Source organism: Elephas maximus, chromosome 3 (assembly GCF_024166365.1).
Source record: "Elephas maximus indicus isolate mEleMax1 chromosome 3, mEleMax1 primary haplotype, whole genome shotgun sequence".
In the NCBI taxonomy this organism is placed as follows: domain Eukaryota; kingdom Metazoa; phylum Chordata; class Mammalia; order Proboscidea; family Elephantidae; genus Elephas; species Elephas maximus.
Window position 1 is genome coordinate 95106188 of NC_064821.1, and position 25728 is coordinate 95131915.

Below are 25728 nucleotides of genomic sequence, written 5' to 3' on the forward strand. Positions count from 1 at the left end.
ATGGTACTAAAGCAGAAGCTTGGTGGGAGGGAAATCCAGATTAAGAGTCTATTCCAATAAGGTCAAATCGTTGCTTCATCCATGATAGAAGGAATCCAGTGTAGCCAAACTGACAAGTACCTGGCTGGTCCCCCTAGACTATGGTACCAATCCAGGGGCTGTGTTGGTTGCTGCTGCTGGTAGGTTGGACACTTGACATTGGTAGGTGACAGGTCAACCTTGGAGAAGCTTTGTAATTGTAAATAGTGTTCCCAGTGCTCTACTGCTTCTCATGGAGCAGAGGGGTCCGAAAGAGAAGCCAAATTTTCCTGCTCAATGAAGAGAGTGTAAATGGTGCTGAGAGGGTTGATGGACCTAAAGGAGCCTTGCCGGAAGGATAAAGGGACAGAGTAGACTGAGCTGATAGAAAAACTAGACATCTCAGCAGATGCCTTCATGGAAGGAAGAGTCAGAACCAGTTTGGATGAGTTACCTCTCAGCAGATGCCAACATGAGCAATGCTTCCTGCCTGATGTCATGACACTGTATGACCCCCTGAGAGTTAGATGCCACTTAAGAGAGGAGGGAGCAGCCAAAAGTCTAAATGTTGACCTAGTTTAAATTTCAAATAACTGAAAAACCTTGGACCTGATCATAAAAGGTTTCCCTGTCTGTGTGAAGAATGTGGGATGTGAAAAAGAATTGTTACAGGAAAATACATTTATGTTCCTCTTATGTAATAATTATTATGTATGTTCCTCTTATGTAATAATTGTATTAATTGGCTTGAAAGTTTATACCTGCTACACTAGCATAAGGCATTGATGCTATTATTGAATTGCAGGATTTGAATACAAATTGCATAATATGGTATAGTGGTTAAAAGTATGGATTCAGGAGCCAAACTGCCTGCATTCAAATCCTACCTCTGATGTCTACCAAACCAAAGCCAAACCCATTGCCACTGAGTCGATTCCAATTCATTTTGGCCCTATAGGATAGAGTAGAGCTTCCCCATGGGGTTTCCAAGGCTGTAATCTTTAAGGAAGCAGGCTGCCACATCTTTACCCCACAGAGTGAATGATGGGTTCAAACCACTGACCTTTTAGTTAGCAGCTGAGTGCTTAACCACGGCACCAGTAGGGCTCCTTCTGATATCTGCTAAAACTAAAAAACTAAACCCACTGCCATCAAGTCGATTCCAACTCATAGTTTCCAAGGAACAGCTGGTAAATTCGAACTGCCGACCTTTTCAGTTAGCAGACGAACTCTTAACCACTACACCATCAGAGCTCCTAGCTTAGGTAAATTACTTACCTGTTGTGATCCTCAGCTTCCTTATCTTTAAGTTATGGATGATGATGATGGTAGAACAGTGCTTGGTACATCCAAAAACAAAACCTGTTGCTGCTGAGTCTATTCCAACTCAGTGACCTGATGGGACAGAGTAGAACTGCCCCACATGGTATCCAAGTCTGTAAATCTTTACAGAAGGTGACTGCCACATCTTTCTCTCACAGAGCCACCAGTGGGTTTGAACTGCCAACCTTTCAGTTAGCAGCTGTGCACTTAACCACTGTGCCACCAGGGTCCCTTGCCTAGCACATACCAAAACCAAACCAAACCCAATGCCTTCCAGTTGATACGATTCCGACCAATAGAGACCCTATAGAATAGAGTATAGCTGCCCCATTAGGTTTCCAAAGAGTGGCTGGTGGGTTCAGACTGCTGACTTTTTGGTTACCAGCCAAGCTCTTAACCACTGCACCACCAGCAGTCCTTTATCGTATGTGAGGTCAAAATTACATATAATAAAAAGACACATTTAATTAACAGTTTGAAGAGTTTCGACAAATATATACACCTGGGTATTTTTTTTAACCATCACAGTCACCATTCCCATCAACACAGAAAATTCCCTCCCGTGTCTTTGCAGTCAATTTCCTCCCATTTACCCAAACCCAGGTAAGCACTGATTTGATTTCTGCCACTCTAGATAAGTTTTGCCTATGCTCAAATTTCATATAAATGTACTTGTTTTCGGTCTGTCTTCTTTTACTCAGCATATTCTTGAGATTCATCCATGTTGTTATATGTATCAGGAGTTTGTTCTTTTTTATTCTGAGTAGTATCCCATTGTATGCATATACCACAACTTATTCATTTACTTGATAGACATTTAGATTGTTTCCAGTTTTTGAAAAATTTTAATAAACTTGCTATGAACAGGGGTGTGTGTGTGTGTGTGTGTACTTATGTTTCACATAGTCCATAGTCATAAAATCCTGGAATTGCTGGATTACATAGTAAATGTATATTTAACTTTATAAAACACTGCCGAACTGCTTTTCAAAGTGGTTGTACCATTTTACACTCCCAGTAGCAATACCTGAGAATGCTCCATAGAGGGCACTGGCGGCTCAGTGGGAGGATTCTTGCCTTCCACGTGGGAGACTCCCCAGCCGAAGCACCTCAAGCACAGCCACCACCCGCCCACAGCTAATAACCTGTTGCTCCATATCCTCACTAACACTTGGGATAATCAGTCTTTTTAATTTTTGGAATTTTCATTGTGGTGTTAATCCGTATTACTCTGATGCCTAATATCGCACATTTTTTGTGTTCATTGGCCATCCGTCTTTTTTATCTGTCCAGTCTTTGCACAGAGGAACATTCTAACTTACTTCATTTTTCAATTCAAATAAACATGCTAACATGAATCCCTATGACAACTATAAGAGCCCCTGGGTGGGGCAAACAGTTAAGTTCTTGAGTACCAGGCAAAAGGTTGGCAGTTCTAACCCACCCAGAGGTGCTTGAAGGCAGGCCTGGCGATCTGCCTTCAAAAGGTCACAGCCTTGAAAACCCTGTGGACCAGTTCTACTCTGTAAACACGGGGTCACCATGAGTTGAAACGGACCCCATGGCAACTAACAACAATGTGACAACTATCTCTGTTCCCAGTTCTAAGACAGGTAGACAAAAAGTAAAAGCTTGTCGTGAGTTTGTGACCTGGATGAATTAAAATTTTTTTCTACGCTCCCTTAGAATTCTTCTCCTTTAATAATGATTGGGGAGCCAGAAGAAGCAAATACTCATCACTTCCACATGCCAAATTATATGTCTGAATTCAAAACATCCCCAAATGGTCCAAACTACCCCATTTCTAATACCAGGTTTGCTCTTGACAGAATTATGCGTTAGACCGAACTATGTACAAGATAAAAACTTCTAATCAAGGAAGCTTAGTACTATTTCAGTTTCCTTTTGTTTGGTGTCCCAGAGGTTTTCACGTCATAATGCAGTGTACCCAATTAAAAATCAGGGTGAGAAAGATGCTTTTTTTTTTGTAAAGTGGGAAAAGGCGCATAGTGAAAAGGTGAGAAACAACTATCTTTTTTTTTTAAATAATATTTCATGGTGTTTTTTGTAAAACTTTACACAGCAAATTAGGTTCCTGTCTTAGTCATCTAGTGCTGCCATAACGGAAATACCACAAGTGGATGGCTTTAACAAAGAGAAATTTATTTCCTCACAGTCTAGTAGGTTACAAGTCCAAATTCAGGGTTTTGGCTCCAGGGGAAGGCTTTCTCTCTCTCTTGACTCTGGAAGAAGGTCCTTGTTCTCAATCTTCCCGTGGTCATGAAGCTTCTAAGGCGTGGGGACCCCGGGCCCAAAAGATGCACTCTGCTCCTGGTGCTGCTTTCTTGGTGGTATGAGGTCCCCCACTCTGCTTGCTTCCCTTCCCTTTTTCCCCTTTTCCCCCAGGGAAACTCCCTTTACCTTGGATCAGGGAGGTGACCTGAGTAAGGGTGCTGTTACAAACCCACCCTAATCCTCTCAACATAAAATTACAATCACAAAATGGAGGACAACCACACATTACTGGGAATCATGGCCTAACAAAGTTGACACATATTTCTGGGGGGACACGATTCAACCCATGACAGTTCCCATTTGACAATTTCTATACAAATTGTTCAAGTGCCATTATATTTTTCACAATGTGCCAACATTCTCCGTATTCTGGTTGTTCTGTTTCCAGTGCCTTAGTTTCCCTGCAAAAAGGCCTGGTTGCACACTGGTTAAGTACTCGGCTGCTAACCAAATGGTCAGCGGTTTGAACCTACCAGTCACTCCACAGGAGAAAGATGTGCAGTCTGCTTCTGTAAAGATTACAGCCTTGTAAACCAGTTCTACTCTGTTCCTTTAGGATCACTATGAGTCGGAATCAACTCCATGACAGCTGGTTTAGTTTCCCTGTCCTCTTATCTTCTCATCTTTGCTTTAGAGTAATTGTTGACCTTTTGGTCTCATATAGATGTTTTTTTAATGGAGCACTGCGCCCACAGGTAGCATCCTTTATTTTGTGTGCCAATCTGTTGTTTCACTAAAAGGTGACCTCAGGGGATAGTTTTGGTTCAAGATATAAAGAGTATCTCAGGACAATAGTCTCAGGGAATCCTCTAGTCTCAACAGGTCCAGTAAATCTGGACTTTTTGAGAATTTGAGTTCTGTTCTGTGTTTTTCTCTCCTTCCTTTACAGTCCATTTCTTGTGGCCCTGATTAGAACGGTAGGTCATTAGTGATAGCCAGGCACCATCTAGCTCTGGTCTCAGGATAGATGAGGCTGTGGCTCGTGCATTAGCCTTGTAAACTAGTTTCTTCTCTGAGACTTTAGTTTCCTTCTTTCTCTTTTGCTCCTGGTAAGCAGAGAACAATAGTTGTATCTTAGCTGCTCGAAAGCTTTTAAGACCCCAGCTACTCATCTCACAAGGATGCAGAACATAAGCTTTGTGAACTATATTATGCCAATTAACTGTATTGTCTCATGAGACTAATGTCCTAAGCCTTCACACCCAGAAAATCAATCTCGTAATGTGTCTGCTTGTCTGAATTACCTGTAACTGTGTCCTCTATGAATATATATGGGTGCACACACATATCTGTACATATATATTGTACATCAGGGTTGTATTCTTTCACCATACCTATTCAATCTGTATGTCGAGCAAATAATCCGAGGAGCTGGACTATATGAAGAACTGGGCATAAGGATTAGAGGAAGACTGATTAACAACCTGCGTTATGCACATAACACAACCTTGCTTGCTGAAAGTGAAGAAGACTTGAAGCACTTACTAATGGAGATCAAAGACCACAGCCTTCAGTATGGACTGCACCTCAACATAAAGAAAACAAAAATCCTCACAACTGGGCCAATGAGCAACATCATGATAAACGGAGAAAAGACTGAAGCTGTCAAGGATTTCATTTTACTTAGATCCACAATCAACAGCCATGGAAGCGGCAGTCAAGAAATCAAAAGACTCATTGCATTGGGTAAATCTGCTGCAAAGGACCTCTTTAAAGTGTCGAAGAGCAAAGACGTCACCTTGAAGACTAAGGTGACCCAAGTCATGGTATTTTCAGTCGCATCATATGCATGTGAAAGATGAACAATGAATAAGGAAGACCGAAGAACTGACGCCTTTGAATTGTGGTGTTGGGGAAGAATATTAAATATACCATGGATTGCCAAAAGAACAAACAAATCTGTCTTGGAAGAAGTACAGCCAGAATGCTCCTTAGAGGCAAGGATGGTGAGACTGCGTCTTAGATACTTTGGACATGTCGTCAGGAGGGATCAGTCCCTGGAGAAGGACATCAAGCTTGGCAGAGTACACAGTCAGCAGAAAAGAGGAAGACCCTCAACGAGGTGGACTGACACAGTGGCTGCCAACGACGAGCTCAAGCATAACAATTGCAAGGATGGCTCAGAACCAGGCAGTGTTTCGTTCTGTTGTGCATAGGGTGGCTATGAGTCAGAACCAACTCGACGGCACCTAACAACAACATATACCGTGCCTGCCCCCACAAACATATATGCCTATATACGTATGTATGTGACCACACACTCATTTTTTTGTTATTGTTGGTGTTGTTGCCAAATCATGTATGCCATGTTTTTGAACACAAACATCCTTTTCTCTTGTGCGCTTCTTAGTGGCATTGTTTACTTTGGACAAGCTGTGCTCATTACACCCACATTCGGTGATACTTTTCCCATCACTGAAAATAACAAATATTTACAGTCTAGAGTGATTCTCCCTCCACCTTCCCATCTATCCCTGTATATATATCTGTTGTCTTCTTATGAAAGTGGGATCATACAATATGTCATCATGTGATTGACTTATTTCACTCAGCATTATGTCTTCCAGATCCATTCATGTTTCACGGACTCATTTTTTACGGTTGTGTAGTATTCCATTCTTCGACCACATTTTGCTTATTCATTTATCCACTGAAGGGCACTTAGGCTGTTTCCATCTTTCTGCTATTGTTATAGTGCTACAAAGAATGTAGGTGTGCTTATGTCTGTCCATGACTCTTTATTAGATCTCAAGAAAGAACTATCTTAATGACATTTTCTGGAAAATCTCTTTTAGGAAGATGATGATCTAGAAATTGAGTCACTTAAGTTTCTATGCCCATGTGCCTCTTGTTAAGTTTTTACCCCAGATTGAAAACTCCTGTTCTAGTCAGTCACATCTTGGACTATACAAGAAGTTAGGCAATGCTTGGTGGAGAAAGCATGAATTTTGGAGTCAGACAGTGTGGTTGGAATCCAGTTATTACTTAGTCTAGGAACTAAGGGCAAGTCACTTCCATCTGAAGTTTCCTTTTCCACAAAATGAGGCTAATATCTACCCCACAGGAGCACTGACGAGACTTAAACGGGATGTATGAAAAGAACCTAACAATGCTTGGTGATTCACTTAAAAGTACTGTACATTGTTTTGGGACCTTGGAACACAGGGCAGAGGAATCCATAGGCTCTGCTCTAGAGGAGCATGGCCATCTGATGGCAGCCACAGATGTGCAAATACATAACTTCAGTATAACGTGGTGCAGGGCTACAGTTGCACTGGATAATGAACATAAATTGTATCCACATGAGAAAGGTTAGGGAAGACTCTCTGGAGAGGTGGCTCAAAATGGGTTGTGAAGGGTGAGTAGCAAGAAAAGATGTTTACAGCAGAGGGAGCCAGCTGAGCAAGGACACAAAAACATAAAACAGCACGTTGTGAGGTGAACTTGAAGCAATTTTGTGTCACCACAACACAAAATGCAAAGACATAAATGAGAATAAGTGACGTTGAAGAGGCAGACAGCTTCTTAAAGGCTATATTAAAGACCCTGACTGTATCCTGTGCCTCCATTTACTCATATGGTTCAAATTCTTCTGTAAAATGAGTATCTCTCACAGGGCTGTTAAACCAAAGACCAAGCCCGTTGCCGTCGAGTAGATTCTAACTCACAGCAACCCTACGGAACACAGTAGAACTGCCCCAAAGAGTTTCCAAGAAGCAGTTGGTGGATTCATACTGCCGACCTTCTGGTTAGCAGCCAAGCTCCTAAACACTGCACCACCAGAGCTCGGCAAAGCTGTTAAAACTAAAAAAAAACCACTGCCGTGGAGTCGATTCCGACTCATAGCAACCCTATAGGACAGAGTAGAACTGCCCCATAGGGTTTCCAAGGAGCACCTGGTGGATCTGAACTGCCGACCTTCTGGTTGGCACCATAGCTCTTAACCACTATGCCACCAGGGTTTCCCTTGCAAAGCTGTTAGGAGAACTAAAACGGAAAGTAAACAAGATAACACACACAAGGCACTTAGAAGAGTGCACGGCACATACTAAAGTTCAAATGTTTGTTGTTGTTAATACTATTATCCTGAAGGTAGCCAGAAACCCCTGTAAAGTTTTAAGTAATGAAGTGACAGGTCACATTTGCATTTGGAAAGACCACTCAGGGGGAAGTGCGGATTGCAGGAGAGAATACTGGAGGCCAACAGACAAGTCAAACTGTGTCAATTAAGAGCCTAGGAAAGAAGGCCTGCCCCGCAGTACCAGTAATAGTGCAGTACCAGTAATAGCGATGACCAAGAGAATTCAAAGTATTTAAAAAGTAGAACAGATGGGCCCTGATGCCCATTGATGACGAAGAGAATTCAAAATATTTAAAAAGTAGAACAGATGGGCCCTGATGCCCATTTGGAGCCCCAATGGTGCAGTGGTTAAGAGCTACAGCTGCTAACCAAAAGGTCAGCAGTTCCAATCTACCAGTCACTCCCTGGAAACCCCATGGGGCAGTTCTACTGTGTCCTATAGGATTGCTATGAGTCAGAATCAACTCGAAGGCAACAGGTTTGGTTTGTTTTGTTGTTGTCGTTGTTGTCCATTTGAATGTGGGAGGTGTGGAAGAGGGAGGTCAGGGTGACTCTTAGATTAGGCCCGAAAGGTTAGTTTTCTTCCTGAAGTGATCTCCTTCCATTCTCCAATAACAAAAAGGCCATCACAATACACTTCCTTTTTAAGTTTTATTAAAGTGTAATGGAACAACTGGTATTTTCTTTTTTTCTTAACCCCGGTACAAAAATACAGTTGATGACTTGACAAAAATGGCTCCACCTAGGGCTCGAAGGTTTGGGTTTCTCCAACAGTAACAAGGGAAAGCATGCTTCCAGCTAGGGCTGAGTCCAAGCACAGTCATTCCTGCACACGCATGCGTGCAAGCAGGGAAGCCCGAGGCGACGAAAAGGAAGGCTGTCACAGGAATTCGGGAAGAAGCTCAAGATTATTCCCAGGAGAAAAAGAGAAAAAGCAGGCCAGTATGTTCAGTAGGGGGTAGAATTACTGATTTACATTTACCATTTGTTATTTAAAAAAAAAAAAAAAAATGGTAAGCTATGTCAGCAATTTTAACACTTTAGAAAAGATGCTACCGGCCTCCTTTTACCACCAAGGTGAATAAAGCTGGAGGAAATGAAAAAAAAAAAAGATTCAAATACCAAAGTGTGAGGAGTAAACTTCCAAGTTGCTTTTATAGATCAAGTTTTGTGTCAAGAGGGTTCATTTGTTCTTTACATTCAGTTCTTTACATTCAATGACAAAAATGACATTTAGGAGAGAGGGAATAGAGGGAAGTCAGCCACACTCTGCTAGATTCACCAACATGGAGACCAGCTTATTAGCAGAACTCTCCTACAGTGAGGGAACTCCATCCAGTGTAAGCAGAGCAAGGTTTCCTGGCCATTTTAATGGTTTGGGCAATTCCTCAATATTCCCTTTCTTGCTGCTTTCCTTTCAGAATACTAACTTTGATGAAAGAAAAGGATACATTCATATTATAACTCATCTTCAAGATGTTTCTCTCTGAAGGCATCACCCGTCAGCCTTTCCTGAGCTTCCTTCATCCCCTGAACAACTGTGAAATAAAGGTTGGGGGGGGGGTGAGTATGAAGTAGGTCATTAAATCCGACATCTGATGAGCAATGTAGATTCTTAAATGTTTAGGAGAAATATGAAAGGACCACAGAATCTAGTCTCATTATCTAGTTCTGGATTTTAGCCCTGGCAAGTCATTTACCTCTTTAAATTTGTTTCCTCATCTATGAGATGCTATTTACTTCATGCAGGATATGATAAAAATTAAATCAGAATGGATAAAATAAGTGCTTTACAAACTACGAATTCCTACAAAAATGTTAGTGTAACTTTGGCTTACCCTCTAGGATTAGAGCTGATTCCTTGTCATAAACTACAGATGTTGTTCACTTGACACTAATGGGATAGAGAACACCTTCCTACTATCCCCATTACGTCTTTCCGATGAATGTGCCATTTTTATTATTTCCTATGGAGGTTACAGGTTACACTGGGGTGTGTTGTGTGTGTGTTTGGCGGGAGCATGGTCTCCACTGAAAGGGGTGGTTATCTCCATGACAACCATACATGGAAGAAGCAACTTGGTAAAAGAGAGAGAGAGAGAGAAACCTTGAAGTAAAACCTTAGGGAGCCTGGAGATGACAGCCATTTAGGTACAGGCTCCTAAGTGGTGATTCTACAACAGGGCCCGTTTACAATAGGAGGCCAGGAGCTAGGTTGAGTCAGAGTCTGTGAATTTTAGAAAGCAAGCCTTATGAGCCAGATAATGTAGTTTATTGTTCCCTTTTTGTTTTGCCTAAGCCTTTAATAAAGCCAGGCTTGAAAGTTCCAGTTTCATGTCAGCTGAGCTACGGGGAATTTAGGGAAGAATTCTGTGTCCACTTTTGGACTGAACATGTTAAAGGATTCTGCAAATGTGAAGATGAAAGTGGTTATTTACATGAAATTCTAAAGGTGAATCTCAAGGAATAAGTGTTGGGGAGCTGAAGTCTAGCTGCTCTTCTCCATTTATAAATTTTCCCTCTAATACCAGTCTCAGAGGAAGGAGGTGACAACCTCCCCAGATCTCTTCCCCCTCCCCTATTCTGAAAAATGAGTCCCAAGGGTTCAAAACATAAACTGATCAACCTCATAGTATGGGGGGGCAGGGGAGAGGCAGACACATGGCAACTTAGCTAACAATTCCCTTTTATAGCTGGGGGAGGGGAACTTTGGAATAAAAATAGTAACAGTCCATGGCATAGATTCCAACCCCTGCCTCTAGAATCACTGTGATGATTTGGTTCAAGGATTAGAGAACAGGAAAGCTTGACTAACTTATGATTTCAATCTTCCTTCACCTGTTTGTGCTGATGCTGTTCTCTCTGCATGGAACATGTTTTTCACCTCCTTCTGCTCGCTAGATCTCATTCTTCAGGACTTAACTCAGTCATCCTCTCCTCTAGCAAGCCTTACAGGCTCTCCATGTTGGGATCCATTCCCCCCTCCCCACATCCTCGGCTTGAAATATGCTCCTCATATCGTCCACTGAGACAAATCCTTATCCTTTTAGGTCTAGTTAAGGCTTAATATCTAAGAAAACTCTTGGACAAGCTCAACTAACAGTTATTATTGCCTTTCCTCTGAATTCTTATAGTAACAGTATTAGTGCAGTGGGGAAAAAAAAACTAAGTTCTGGACTCAAATCCTGGCTTGGTGCCTTATCAACTGGGAAACCAGCAGCAGCAAGTGACTACCTCTGTGAGTCTCAGTTCTCCAGTTTCCTTTGGGTCAGTTAGATCCCCAACTGGGTTGTAAACAGCTGGGGAAGGGGTCAGTCCTATTTTTCTCCTAAATTCTACATAGGATCTAGCTAAAAGCTAGTCACATTGGAAATGTTCAGCTAACATGTTCAACTGAATTTCCTATTACAGCCTTGCATGTGGCTCTTCCAAACCTAGCAGCCACCCTCCTCTCTCTTGACATAATTGTACCTTGCTCAGCACTGACGTAGAAATACTTGTAGCTGGGGTTTCCATTCTCATTGATGATTTCCGGACGCACTTTGCCACTGGGATCTACCGTAGAAAAAATGGCAGAGGGGTTGCAATAATTACAACAGAGAGGTACTTTAAACACTACATGGCACACAAGGCCCTCTGGAAATGGGGCCTCCCCATCTCTGCAGCTCATTCTCACCATTATCTACCCCTTGCACTTTATCACAATGAATTCCTTGCAGCTCCCTGAACATACACTCCCATGCCCTGACAGGTGCCATTCCCTTTTCCTGGCATGCTCCTTTTTGGCCTGACAATGGCAGGATCCTTCATTTTTATTTGTATCCCTCCTAGAACCTAGCAGGGTGCTGAGCAAAGATTAGGAGGTAATTAAATACCCGCTGAAAAATTGTGCAGAGACATTTATCTGTCTGGTTGTACTATTCCATGGCCTAAATTTCTTAAGGCTATTGTCTCAGCTGGACTATGGGGTCGGGGGTGAGAATTATGGTTTATTTCTGTCCCTGTAGTGCCTAGCACAGTGCTTGGCATATGGCTGATGCTCAGATGACTGAATGAATAAATGGGTAATTAATACTCTTGTCATTGATCACAAAAGCAATTAGTTAACGGGAAAAATTTTCCTTCAAACTTGCAGTTCTGGCATTCAGAACTCTCCCACTGTCTCTTTAAACTTATTTTTGGGGGGTTGGCATCCCAGTATAGTTTCACTAGGTCTTGACTCATTTATCTTTTCCACATCATGGATCCCCCGATTAAGATCTTGCACCTTACCCAGGAAAAGAATTCGTGGAATGTAACCCCCATCAGGGCTGAAATCTTCATCCTTGGGTTCCTCTTCATCCTATTAGGATTAAATGTAAATCTTAAGTCAGGTCATGTCCTTCCTCTATCAAAACCTTTCAGCAGCTTTGCAACTTACTCAGGGTAAAACCCCAAGTCCCTGCAGTGGCCTGTGAAGCTCTACATGTCCTCCTACCTGGGTACTTCTCTAACTTCATATTCTACCACCCTCTGCCTCTTCAGCCCCCAGTTCTCTTTAGCCACATTCACCTTCTTTCTGTTACTGTCATTAAACAAGCCAGGCATGCTCTGAACTTGCTCTTCCCTCTGCCTAGACACATCTCTCCCATTAACATAGCTCACTCCCTTATCTGCTTCTGGTCTTCGCTGAAATGTCACCTTCGTTTCTGACCACCTATTTAAACTTGCAAACCATCCCCTTGCCCCTTCATTTTTAGCCATAGCATTTACCAACATCTGATATATTTTATTTCACTTTTTTGTTTGTCTGTCTTCCCACACTAGAATGTAACCCTAACGAGGGCAGGGATTTTGCCAGTTAGATTACCAGAGCCTACATAATTGACTTACACACAGTATTTCATAAATGCACAAATTGACGAAGCTGGCATTTTAGCTACAATTATGGAGCTATAGTCCTGCCAGGAGATACAACCACACAAACAGCTTTCTTTTTAAGAAATCTCTCAAGTTGGAGAATGCTCACTTGAAGACATTTCTGTCTCCTTTGAGTGGACAGTTCATGTGTATAGGGAATCAATAGCCAATTTTAGTTTATGGTGTGGTTCCTATTTCAGGAGTCAAAATGGGGTCATTTTTTCAAATTGCAATTCGGCCTTGCCTTGAGTGAAGTGTATCAGCATTCAGGATATCTACTGCTAGTAAGCAATCCCTTAGCTGCCTTGATGTGAACTTTTAATGTGTCAGAAGATTTCTAGTGCTGTTTAAGTGAACATTATCTTTACAGAAACTTATGGCTAGAGGTATCATCGTAGAGCATCTGAGCTTCTCACACTTGAGTATGGCCTAAGAGGCAGCACAGCTATATCCTAGAACCTATTCTTATCACTAGGAAACTCTGGGCATAGTGGTTAAGTGCTACGGCTGCTAACCAAGAGGTCAGCAGATTGAATCAGCCAGGTGCCCCTTGGAGGCTCTATTGGGCAGTTCTACTCTGTCCTATAGGGTCGCTATGAGTCGGAATCAACTCGATGGCAGTGGGTTTGGTTTTTTGGTTTATTCTTATCACTATTAGGCTCTATGATCTCAAACAAATCATCCAATTCCTTCAGGACTAAGATGCTCTTTCATAAAATAGGGATAGTTCCAATGGGCTAAGAATCCCTTCCAACTTTAGATTTGATATTCTTGATCAGAATTTTAAAACCTATAGTCTATGGCAAATAAAGGATATTTCAAGATGAAACAGAGAGGATGTACATATATGCCCAGCAAAGAGTAGGTGCTCAACTAAATCAAATTTTGCAGGCCTGCATGTATGACTGCATGTGTAACTGACTATACCTTCAGTCCAACTATACAAAGTTGTAAAGTATGCCATAATCACAAAGGATGAAGAAACCTGAAATATTTAATCATTTTATTCAATCTGTCCTTTTCTACTTCCTCCCACAAATGCATGCTGAATGACCTTCTAACACATCTTATGCAAGCCTCAGGTGAAGAGAAAAACACATAAACACAAGTAGCCAGTTATGCTTAATACACTTTTAGACCATAAATGATATTAATTCTGTAACAGTAAAGTCTTCAAATCATAGCAGAAAAGAGAAATTCTCAAAGCCTACCTCAAGATTTACCATAACAAAATTATGGGAAAGTTCTGAGATTTCTGTAGATTCTGCAAATTTGGGCTTTAAAGCTAGGGAGAAAAAAAAAAAAAAAAGATTTTAGATTTGAAGAAAACCTCACTGTCATACCCAAACCCTAATGAACATGAGCATCACTATTTCTTTTTGGTAGTTCTGCATTGGTTGAGTTGATTCACATAACTGAGCCTTCCTTTTTTTTTTTTAACTCTAAGAACCAGAAATCTGGAGACTTTGATTCTGGTTTTGCTTCTGACACTTACTTGCACAGCAATGTGACCTTCAGTGATTTACTTCATGATTTGAGCCTTTACCTCATTTAAAAAATAAGGATAACGGCATACAAATGAAAAAATATATATATACTATTTGTTTTTTAGATACATTTTAGTAACTTCAACTGAATTAACAAGAGAATAACAATACCCCTCCACTACTAAATAATACACACACACAAAATCCACTACCATCGAGTCCATTCCAACTCACAGCGACCCTGCAGGACAGGGTAGAACTGCCCCATACAGGTTCCAAGGTTATAAATCTTTTCGGAAGCAGGCTGTCACATCTTTCTCCCACAGTGGGCTCAAATTACCAACCTTTTAGTTAGCAGCCTAGCGCTTTAACCTCTGTGCCACCAGGGCTCCTTAATAATACATGCACACATACACACATATATAACGTTACACTAATCATTTATACTAATTTTACACTCTTTTTCCAACTAGGATTTTATTAAGTGCAGCACATCAACAATTTGACTCAAAATATATATATATATATTTTTTATCAGGCGGTATAGCAAAAAGGAGTCCCAGTGGTGCAGTGGTTAAACGTTCACCTGCTAACAAGGTCAGCAGTTCGAATCCACCAGCCGTTCCTTGGACACCCTATGGGGCAGTATGTCCTATAGGGTCGCTATGAGCTGGAATCAACTCCACAGCAATGGGTCTGGTGTGTTTTTTTTTTTTTTTGGTTTATAGCAGAAAGAACACATGCTCCTGAGTCAGGTAACCTTGGTTTTTAATTTGGTTCTCACCTCCTCCAGAATTCTCCCCTAACCACTTCTCATGTCTCTCTCTGTACATGATTTCAACTTCCTTTAATATTTATTGTCCATATGTATATTTTAGCACTTTATCCCATACTATTTTTAACTGTACCTTAATCGCTTCACCCTCTCTATGACCCCCTGCAAGTAAAATGTCAAAGTTCTTGAGGACGGGAAATCTATGCCATTATTTCTTTTGAATACTTTAAAGCAGTCAATGGTGCTGGGTCAATCAATGCCAATATTTATTATATCTTGACATTTCAGAACACATCTGAGGCTTGTTTTCTGATTCAGCACCTGCACTTACCTTTGCAAGCTCCACACCAGGATTTATGGATAATCACCATCAGGGGCAATCCACTTAAAAACAAAATCAAGAAATTATAGTATAGTAATTCCGCTTCTTGGTCTAACAAAATGACTATCTCATGGAAATAGATTTATGCACAAAGATGTTCATGTCATATGATTTCAATTGGGAAAAATCTCAAGACAACCCAAATATTCAATAATAGATTATTGCCATAAAAAAATTACTGATAATTTCTGAAATTTCCGTATATTCTGCAAAGTTGAGCTTCTCCCTGCAAAGCTAGTGAGAAAAGGCTATGGGATAGATGAAAACATCACAGTTTTTCTAAATGTTGTGGTCATATAATCATTGAAAATAATTAAGATTTTTCACCAATTAATACTAAATAGAAAACTATAATATAGAATTACATATAGCTTGGTTTATACAAACATGCATATAGAAAAGAACCTAAAAAGAAATGTACCAAACACGATACCAGTTTCTCTATGGATGATAGAACTGCGGATTCTTTTTCTTATACTTTCTGTATTTTCTAAAATTAAATATAATTTTTATAATCAGGGAGGAAAAAGTTTTTTGGGTTTTATCTTAAATAACGAACAATATAACCCACCTGACCCAGTCTTGGCCAGAGGAAGCTCTTAAAGCCCTCAGGGCTCAAATGACAACTTATTGCATATACTAGTAAATACTAAGTGCCCAGCCTTTGTTTAAGGAAATCAATGAAGGAATGAAAGACAAACCACAAGTAATATTTGTCTTGAAATACAGAATGACGCACAATAGATAGAGAAGTCACTGTAATACAATCATCTGGATTAGGCCAAACCATTCAGTCTCACCAAGTACTATCAAAGTAGTATTTCAGGCAAAGGTGTAAAGATGATATACACATGTATCTAAACTTTGACACGTTTAACCTTTCATAGTTAAATCCACACACATACATATTTTTAAGAGAAACGTCAGCAGACTTTTTTTTTAGAGAGATTTTATTGAGGAAATAATCTAGTGGATCCGTGTTTCACCTCCACTAGAGGCAGAGCATCCCGAGGACAGAAAGTGGATTCATCTGTGACTCCAGTTCCCAGGATTGAGGCCAGCACAAAGCAGGTACAGTACTCAATAAATTTTTGTGGCATAAAATGGGCTGTGCAGATGTAGGATTGCGCCATCTTCACTGTTTCTGTTTACAATTGTTTTAAAAAAAAACACGCATCTAGTCTACTCTCCCACAACTCAGACAAGGGAAATCAGTAATGTGAGATCTCCCAAGTAGCACACAATCTAAGCAACCCCTGTCCACCTGACCTCTGTTGTCTGGAAGAATTTAACAAGATCCTCCAAGCTAGTTCTCCATTTTTTCTCATCTCAACTTGTGGTATAAACTTAATGCCTGACAGAGGTGGTCAGGATAAGTTTGAGTGTATCAATCACAATAGCTCTAGCACCACACATAAATATGGTCTTTGGACCTTCAGATTATTCTTCCCAGAAAAATAGCGAGCAGTGGGAGGTTACACAGGAGCCATGGTTTCCCCCATACTCCCTCTGGTTAGTGCAAACTCTGGCTTAGGTACTGCAGGAACATGTTAGCTAGCTGCGGCAGGTTCTCGTTGTTGGGGTGCATTTTGGTGTAGGAAATAAACTGGCGTCGAAGTCGGCTCAGTTCTGCCATGGTAAGGGGCCGAGTAAACAGCAGGCGCTCCGTGGTGCCAGGAAGTGTTAGCAAATCCCCAGGGACAGCGCTCTTCTGCGCTTCCATCAGCCCTGCCAACACCTGGCTCGTGACCTGGTCCAACTGATGCAGAAAGCTGCCGGAGGCAAGGGGCTGCGACTGTGTGGCTTGATGGGGTGGAGGAGCCCGGTTCTCAAACAGGGCAGTCCGGATTTCCGCCAAAGGCAAGGGCTCCTCTAGGCCCACCAAGGTGAACAGGGGCCGGTCCCAGCGGTTCCGAGAGTCGGGAGGCTCAAAGCGCAGCATTAGGGCATCCAGAAGTTCGGGAGAATAAAAGGCACTGGACATATGCTCTGCAGGTTTCTCGGACTCTGGAATCAGAAGAGCTGGAGAATTCGGCGCCCTGGTTTCCCCTGGCTCCAGTTCCCTAGGTACCTCGGCCCAGGATCTCCCATTTACTTCAGAGCCGGCTGCTTGACGTTCTCTGACGCCACCGGTGCCCGCCTCCAGAGGTCTCCCGCCCTGTTCAGAGCGCGGCCGCCAACTCACATTCACGTTCCGGCTCCCGATCTCCTCCGCGCCCGCCTTCAGATGTCCGCTGCTCGGACCACAAGGCTGCACGCAGTAGACCAGGCAGAGCGGGGTGCGTGCCGCCCGCGCCAGACAGTAGAGCTCGTAGCGGAAACCCTTGATGTAGTTAAGAGAATCGACGATGACCACGTCTTGGCGACTTAAGCGCCGCTCCACCGCGGCTCGCAGCGCTCCGCGCAACGCCTTCTCACGCGCTGAGTCGCCATACACGGTCGGGTCCTCGGCACCCAGCACTGCCGCGTCGTCCACTACGTACACCGCGCGACCCTCAGCAGCCAGCGCTCCGCGTAGCGCCTCCGCGCGACGGCTCTTCCCGCTGTACGGCAGCCCGCAAAACACCACAAGCGGCATTGTCCCAGTGCGCGGCCATGTGCGACTGCACAGCGTCAACTTCCGGGTTGTTCGTACAGCCCGTGTAAACCGGAAGTATAAAGTGCACTTCCGGCCTCCCTCGACTCTTACAGGACCTTTTGTTGCTATGGAAACAGTTTTTCGGCCAACTAAGCCTAAGTCCAGCTTCCTCAGAAAGGTCCTGCATCCGTTTTGCGCAGCAGTTATGTGAAATGTTAGTTTCCAGGAGACTGATCTCCTTGCCGCCAAAGACTATGCGCATTCATTTCTTGTTGTTGCTGTTGTTAGGTGCCATGGAGTCGGTTCCGACTCATAGCGAACCCCATCAATGCACAACAGAAGGAAACACTGCCAGGTCCTGTGGTCCTGCGCCATCCTCACAATGGTTGGTATGTTTCAGTCCATTGTTGCAGCCACTGTGTCAATCTATCTCGTTGAAGGCCGGCCTCTTTTTCGCTGACCTACTTTACTAAGCATGATGTCCTCCTGCAGAGACTGGTCCCTCACTATTCTCACTTCTAAGGAGCATTCTGGCTGTACTTCTTCCAAGATAGATGTGTTTATTCTCCTGTCAGTCCATGGTATACTCAATATTCTTCGCCAGCACCATAATTCAAAGACATCAATTCTTTGGTCTTCCTTGCCTAGCATTCACATACATAATGAGGCGATTGAAAATACCTACCACAGCTTGGGTCAGCCGCACCTTAGTCCTCAAAGTGACATCTTTGCTTTTTAACACTTTAAAGAGATCTTTTGCAGCAGATTTGCCCAATGCGATACATCGTTTGATTTCTTGTCTGCTGCTTCCATGGGTGTAGATTGTGGATCCAAGTAAAACGAAATCCTTGACAACTTCAATCTTTTCTCCGTTTATCGTGACGTTGCTCACTGGTCCAGGTGTGAGGATTTTTGTTTTATGCTGAGGTGTAATCCATACTAAAGGCTATAGTATTTAATCTTCATCGGTATGCAAGGTTGTGTCATCTGCATATTGCAGGTTGTTAAATGAGTCTTCCTCCAATCTTGATGCTGTGTTCTTCATATAATCGAGCTTCTCAGACTATTTGTTCAGCATACAGGTTGAATAAGTACGGTGAAATGATACAACCCTGATGCACACCTTTCCTGATTTTAAACTATGCAGTATCCCCTTGTTCTGTTGGAATGACTACCTGTTGGTCTATGTACATACAGGTCCTGCATGAGCACAATTAAGTGTTCTGGAATTCCCATTCTTTGCAATGTTATTCATAATTTGTTATGATCCATAGAGTTGAATGCCTTTGCATAGTCAGTAGAACACAGGTAAACATCTTTCTGGTATTCTCTGCTTTCATCCAAGATCCATCTGACATCAACAGTGATATCCCTCGTTCCATGTCCTCTTCTGAATCTGGCTTGAATTTCTGGCAGTTCCCTGTGGATGTACTGCTGCAATCGTTTTTTAATCATCTTCAGCAAAATTTTCTTGCATGTGATTTTAATAATGTTGTTTGATAATTTCCGCATTTAGCTGGATCACTTTTCTTTGGAATGGGCACAAATATGCATCTCTTCCAGTCGGTTGGCCAGGTAGCTGTCTTCCAAATTTCATGGCACAGACGAGTGAGCACCTCCAGCACTGCATCCACTTGCTGAAACATCTCAACTGGTATTCTGTCAATTCCTGGAGCCTTGTTTTTTGCCAATGCCTACAATGCAGCTTGGGATTCTTCCTTCAATACCATCAGTTCTTGACTATATGCTACTTCCTGAAATGGCTGAATGTCGACCAATTCTTTTTGGTACGGTGTCTCTTTGCATTCTTTCCATCTTCCCTTGATGCTTCCTGTGTCATTCCATATTTTCCCTGTAGAATTCTTCAATATTGCAACTCGAGGCTTGAATTTTCAGTTCTTCCAGTTTGAGAAATGCCGAGCGTGTTCATCCCTTTGAGTTTTCTAACTCCAGATCTTTGCACATTACATTATAATACTTTACCCTGTCTTCTTGAGCCTCTTCTGTTCAACTCATTTATTAATGGGGGTTTAACGTGCATTAAAGGAGCCCTGGTGGTGCAGTGGTTAAACACTCATCTGCTAACAGAAATGTCAGAAGTTGGAACCCAACAGCCACTCTATGGGATAAAGATGTGCAGGCAGCTTCCATAAAAGATTACAGCCTGTGGGACGGGTCTCCTTTGTCCTATCGGGCCGCTATAAGTCAGAATTGACACCATGGCAATAGGTTTGGTTTTGGTTTAATGTGCATTGCAGGAGATCTGGTGGTGCAGTGGTTAAAGCACTCAGCTACACTGCTAACTAGAGGTCCACCGTTGGAACCCACCAGATGCTCCACAGGAGAAGAGATGGGGTGATCTGCTCTGATAAAGATTATTGCCTAGGAAACGCTATGTGGCAGTTCTACTCTGTCCTACAGGGTCGCTCTAAATCAGGATTGACTCCGTGACACACAACAACACAGTGTGCACTAAATATTGCAAAAACAATCAGCACTATAAAAGCAATCGATAAATGTTAGTTCCCCTTCACTGCTCTTCTCTGTAAATGGTTATTCAACAACCCATTTCAATCGTTCAGTATCTCCATGGCTGGAGATACAAAGATGAACATAAAACTATTGCCCACTAGGAGATCAACAATCTGAATGGGAAGAGTCAGGCACCCACAATCACAGTAATACATGCTATAATGGACAGATGTAGGTGGGATTGTAAAAGTACAGAAAGAAACAAACTGTCTATTGAAACCTACGAAGACTTTACCTAGGAATAGTTACTTTCCTTAGAAATTGAAAAACTAATAGGAATTTTTCTCCAAATATTGCACAGGACATACTAATGATAAAAAATACCGCATGGGACATATTTATACAATAAAATAATTTGTTCTTTATCTGAAACTCAAATTTAACTGGGTACCCTTCATTTTTATTTGCTAAATCTGGCAACCCTAATCCTGGGGAAGTGTAAGATCTAGAGCCATGAAACTCAGGATCTGCTCTAGGAACAGCAAGCACTACAGCTTGGCAGATGCAGAAGTGTGAGTGCTTCTGTGCGAGTATGTGTGTGTATAAGTAAGGTGCACATATTTTGAGGGTGGAGTAGGTCTTTGTATTTCTCCAGTACAGTGTGGTAGAGAACATGGAAGTCTTGGCCCTGCCATTTACTAGCTGTGTAACTATGGGCAAGTTATTTAATCTTCTGTGCCTCAATTTCTTCTTCTGTGAAATGCTAACAACAATTCTTACTCCACAGGCTGTACCAGCCTCATAGGTTTTTGTGAGGATTGTTGTTGTATGCCTTCGAGTAGATTCCAACTCATAGCAACCCTGTATGACAGAGTAGGACTGCTCCATACGCTTTTCTAGGCTGTAATCTTTATGGGAGCAGATCGCCCAGTCCGTCTCTCTTGGAACTGCTGGTCAATTCGAACCGCCAACCTTTTGATTAGCAGCTGAGCACTCAGCCGTTGTGCCACCAGGGCTCCTGTTGTAAGGCTTATATACCATACTGTACCCATTGCCGTCGAGTTGATTCCGACTCATAGCAACCCTACAGGACAGAATAGAACTGTCCTATAGTTTCTAAGGAGCACCTGTTGGATTCGAACTACCTACCTTTTGGTTAGCAGACATAGCTCTTAACCACTACGCCACCAGGGTTTCCTTTTGAGGATTAACTGAGTTAATACACGTAAAGTGCTTATCACAGAATAAGAATGAAGTACACACCATTGTTATTATTATTACCACTGTTAGTAGTATAATATCTAGGATAATGTAATAATAACACGAGTAAAAATAACAACAAACACTATACAGTAAGCACTGGATAACTGTGCTGAATTGAATTGCATGAATATACATTTTAGAAGCTTGTCATAGGCCAACATCCTGATAGCTCTGTATACACAGACTAAACAGAGTATTGATGCAACTGTCTTCTAAAGCCAACAAAAAAATTTTCCCAAACCCATTTTCACTTAAAACATCCATATAACTATAATGACGCATTATAGGATGGCAGCATAAAGGTTAAACACATGGACTTTGGGAATGTAAGGATATGGCTTTGATTCCCCGTTCTCACCACCTGCTACCTATGTAACTGTAAGCCAATTATGTTGCTTATCTGATGCAGAGTTTCCTGATCTGTAAAATGCGGTTAATACATACTGCAGAGTTATTAAGAGAATGAAGTGAGATAATGCATTGAACTTACTTACCGCAGTGCTGGCATATATTAAATGCTCAAAAAACAGTAACTTTTGCTATTATTAACAATACTATCATTATCTATCTTGAAACATGCTGAAGTTTGTTTCTTCACCAGTTCTCAAGCCAAACATTTACAAATTCTCTCTGCTTGCCAGGAAGTTTGGGACAGCCAAAGGCCTTAGATCACAAGATTTGGCCTATAAGAAATCTTCATTCATTTTCACTGTTGCCCTATAAGTTACTTCACTTTCTCAGAAGAAATATACTGAAACAGAAAATCCCCTCACCGCATCACAACCTAAGTGTGCTGGAGGCTTCAGAGACAGAGCAAGAAATTTGGAAAAGCCTATGGGTTCAACTGATCTTGCCAGCTGATAGTACGCTTTCTCCTTCAAACTTCTAAAGCACTTTATTTTTCCCTCTCTTGTGGCACAATAAGGAACCCTCGTGGTACAGTGGTTAAGCAGTCAGTGGTTGAACCCGCCAGCCATCTGCAGGAGAAAGATGTGGCAGTATGCTTCTGTAAAGATTTATAGCCTTGGAAATCCTATGGGGCAGTTCTGCTCTGTCCTACAGGGTTGTTATGAGTTGGAATCAACTTGTCGGCAGTGGGTGGGTACAGCACAATATCATAGTCTACCTTGGTCTTATAACATTATATGCATATCTCATATAACTAATGTGAGTCTCCCACAATTCCTGATGAGGCACCTTATACATTGTAGACATGCAATGAATATTTGCTAAATTAATGAATTAGTGAATGGCTGGTATTTGACAAATATGCTCAATGGAATAGTTTCTGTTCCAGTCTTCACAAAGCCTTGAAACCTTGCAGCATTAGGGTGAAAAAATTATTTGGGGACTTGACAATTTTAAGTCAAAACAACTTTTATAAGCTTCTATATGTTTAAAATCCACGATTTTATACCTTTATTCTACAAAGAATCATTAACGAAGTTATAGATTCTAAGGAAGACCAAGTCTCAGATATTAAAGACCCTCTGAGGGGACTAAGGGAGCTGAAAGAAGAGAAACAAAGCATCAAGTTCAGTGTTCTGATTTGAGCCTCATTCCTGTAGCCCAAATCTAACGGCTGGAGCCAAAAGGACAGAATCGTTTTTCGGTTTTTATTTTTCAATCAGATACCACGGCAGTCGACAGCTCTGCTACCTAACTTTGAGGCATGGTTCACACTACAGGTTTCCAATTTTCAGTGGCCAGGAAAGAATAACGGATGCTGAGAGATAATCTCCAAAAAGTTAGCAAAGGTAATCTCATGGACAGGTTACTCTTGTCCAAAAGTCAAAAAGACATTGCACTGTGATGGATCACTTTTGTGTGGCCTTTCTTGCCATGGTCTTGTAACTCCCACCAAATGACTGGGTGGGATCATGCTAATAAGGTATATGGAACCCTAAGAAGGGGATTGGTCAGTTTTGCCATCCTAGTAGGCTTAAAATGAGCCATCTGAGAGAAGGAAAGAAGAGAATCTCACCACTACCAAGAAAGAATAGCCAGGAGTGGAGCTCATCCCTTTATCCTAGGATCCCTGCACTGAGACCCTCCTAGACCCAGGAGACAGAGGGAGAGCTGTAACACCGTCTTAGGCTGGGTTCTTGGGAGAAGCAAAACCAGTAAAGCATATAAATATATATACAGAGAGAGATTTATATGAAGGAAACAGCTCATGAGATTGTAGAGGCTAGAACGTCCCATGTCCATGGATCAGGATAGAGGTTTCTCCTGATTTGCACAGCCGCAGGGGCTGGCGAACCCAAGATGGGCAGGTCAGAAAGCAGGGCTCTTGCTCATAGGCTGTGAAGATCGATGAATCCCAAGATCCACAGGTAAGCTGCTAGCTCAAGTCCCAAGAACCAGAGGTCTGATGAACAAGAGGCAGCTGCAGGATCCAGAACCAGCCAAAAGCCTTGGCAAGATGACAGGAAGGATGCAGACGGTGGAGGGTGTAGAGATGAAGCCTGGGGGGGAGGTGAGCCACCGCTGGCCCTGCCCCCACCAGGACCACTCAGCAGATTCCATCATAGGAGTGATCACATATCAAATTTCAGCAGGGAAGTGATCACAACATTACACAACTGCCAAAACACTGAGAATCATGGCCCAGCCAAGGTGACACACAATCTTAACCACCACAAACACCAAAGACACCAAGATGGCATAAAGCAATGCCAGAGAAATGGCAGCAGAGGCAGCACAACTAGAAGACTGGCTGGAGACCAGCAGGAGACAGCGTGGTGGACTTCCTGGCCTACATAGCGATAAAGCAGCTAAGTGCCTTTGGGCAGGCTTACTGGTGGAATAGCGTACCTCAGGGCACTTGGCGGAGGTAGGCTTACTGATCTATAGACCTATAACTGAGTGCCTTTGGGCTGCGGCGTAGTGGTTGAGTAGAGTGCATCAGGGCACTTATCAGCAGAGCTAAGAGAGATTTGTAACACTTGCTGGAGCAGGGGCAGAGGCTGAGGGCCAGAGAGAGGCATTCCAACAGCATGGCTGGAAAGAGGCTGCCCTGATGGAAGAGCTGTATCCTGAATGTTCCTGAACCTGAACTGTAACCTGTTACTTCCCTAATAAACCCCATAATCATGAGTATTGTCTGTGAATTCTACGTGGCCACTGCAATGAATTATCGAATCCAGCAGAGAAGTAGAGAGTGCCATGGGAGGGATGGTTTGTGTCAGAACTAGTAAAGGTGGCACAGAGAGGAGGCACGTATGACCTCTGCCACATAGGAATCAGCCTTGGGCTGTTAATCTTGGTCCTCCTTCTGCCTGGTGGAGTTAGATCAGGTCAGAAGCTGCTCACACATCATTTTTATAGACATAGCCATTTTCACTCCATCATCAAACTTCATTCCCACAACCAAAAACTTAAATTCTCAAAAACCTTCCCTCCCCTCCCCTGCCCTGCCTTTTCCTTCTCCTCTGTATGAGTTATCTGTGTATGTATTAAACCAACCTGTTCAATTTGAGACTATTAGGCAGTATGCTATGTTGGTTGAGAGTGAAGACTCTGAAGCCAGAATACCTGGGTCTGAATCATGGCTCTTCCACTTACTAGCTGGGTGATCTTGGCCAAGTTACTTAACTGCTCTGTGCCTTAGTTTTCTAATGTCTAAAACGAAAATAACAACAGTACTCACTTCCAAGAGCTATTGTGAGAAATAAATTAGTTAATTCACATAGAGCATTTAAATCAATGCCTCGTGCATAGCAAGAACTTAATAGATATTGGTTAGTATTATTGTTGTCATGAGGATGGTAAGACTTTGTCTTACTTTCTTTGGACATGTCATCAGAAAGGGCCAGTTGCTGGAGAAGGACATTATGCTTGGTAAAGTAGAGGGCCAGTGAAAAAGAGAGCCTCAATAACATGGATTGACATAGTGGCTACAACAATAGGTTCAAACATAATAGCGATTGTGAAGATGGAGCAGGATTGTGCAACATTTTGTTCTGTTATACGTAAGGTTGCTATGAGTCAGAGCCTATTCAACGGCACCTAACAACACTTATTATTGTCATTGTTATCAGGCAACTACTCAATTCTCTCTCTGCCTTGGCATAACCTTTCACCTGAAATGAGTAATACGTTGATGGCTAGGAAGTGTTTTACCACCGTCATGATCTAAAACCATGTCTCATA

The 25728-nt window shown here is 42.3% G+C and overlaps 2 protein-coding genes across 3 annotated transcripts in view; both read right to left on the reverse strand.

The window, feature by feature from the left end:
- Positions 1–8354: 8354 nt before the first annotated feature.
- TXNDC12 (thioredoxin domain containing 12) overlaps positions 8355–25728 on the reverse strand; it is a 35477-nt gene continuing 18103 nt past the window's right edge. For both annotated transcript variants that reach the window (XM_049875199.1, XM_049875197.1), the window contains 5 exons: positions 15210–15262; positions 13828–13901; positions 11990–12059; positions 11189–11272; positions 8355–9255 (listed from right to left, as the gene is read on the reverse strand). In XM_049875199.1, the coding sequence (XP_049731156.1) occupies positions 9176–9255; positions 11189–11272; positions 11990–12059; positions 13828–13901; positions 15210–15262 (361 nt within the window). In that variant the 3' untranslated portion in view covers positions 8355–9175. The remainder of the gene's footprint in view (positions 9256–11188; positions 11273–11989; positions 12060–13827; positions 13902–15209; positions 15263–25728) is intronic.
- On the reverse strand, positions 15714–25723 carry KTI12 (KTI12 chromatin associated homolog). Its single transcript, XM_049875191.1, has one exon. The coding sequence runs from the start codon at positions 17836–17838 to the stop codon at positions 16774–16776; it is 1065 nt and encodes a 354-aa protein (XP_049731148.1). The 5' UTR covers positions 17839–25723; the 3' UTR covers positions 15714–16773.

Coding starts and splice junctions, on each gene's coding strand:
- KTI12 (XM_049875191.1), bottom strand. CDS start 17,838: ATGCCGCTTGTGGTGTTTTGCGGGCTGCCGTACAGCGGGAAGAGCCGT.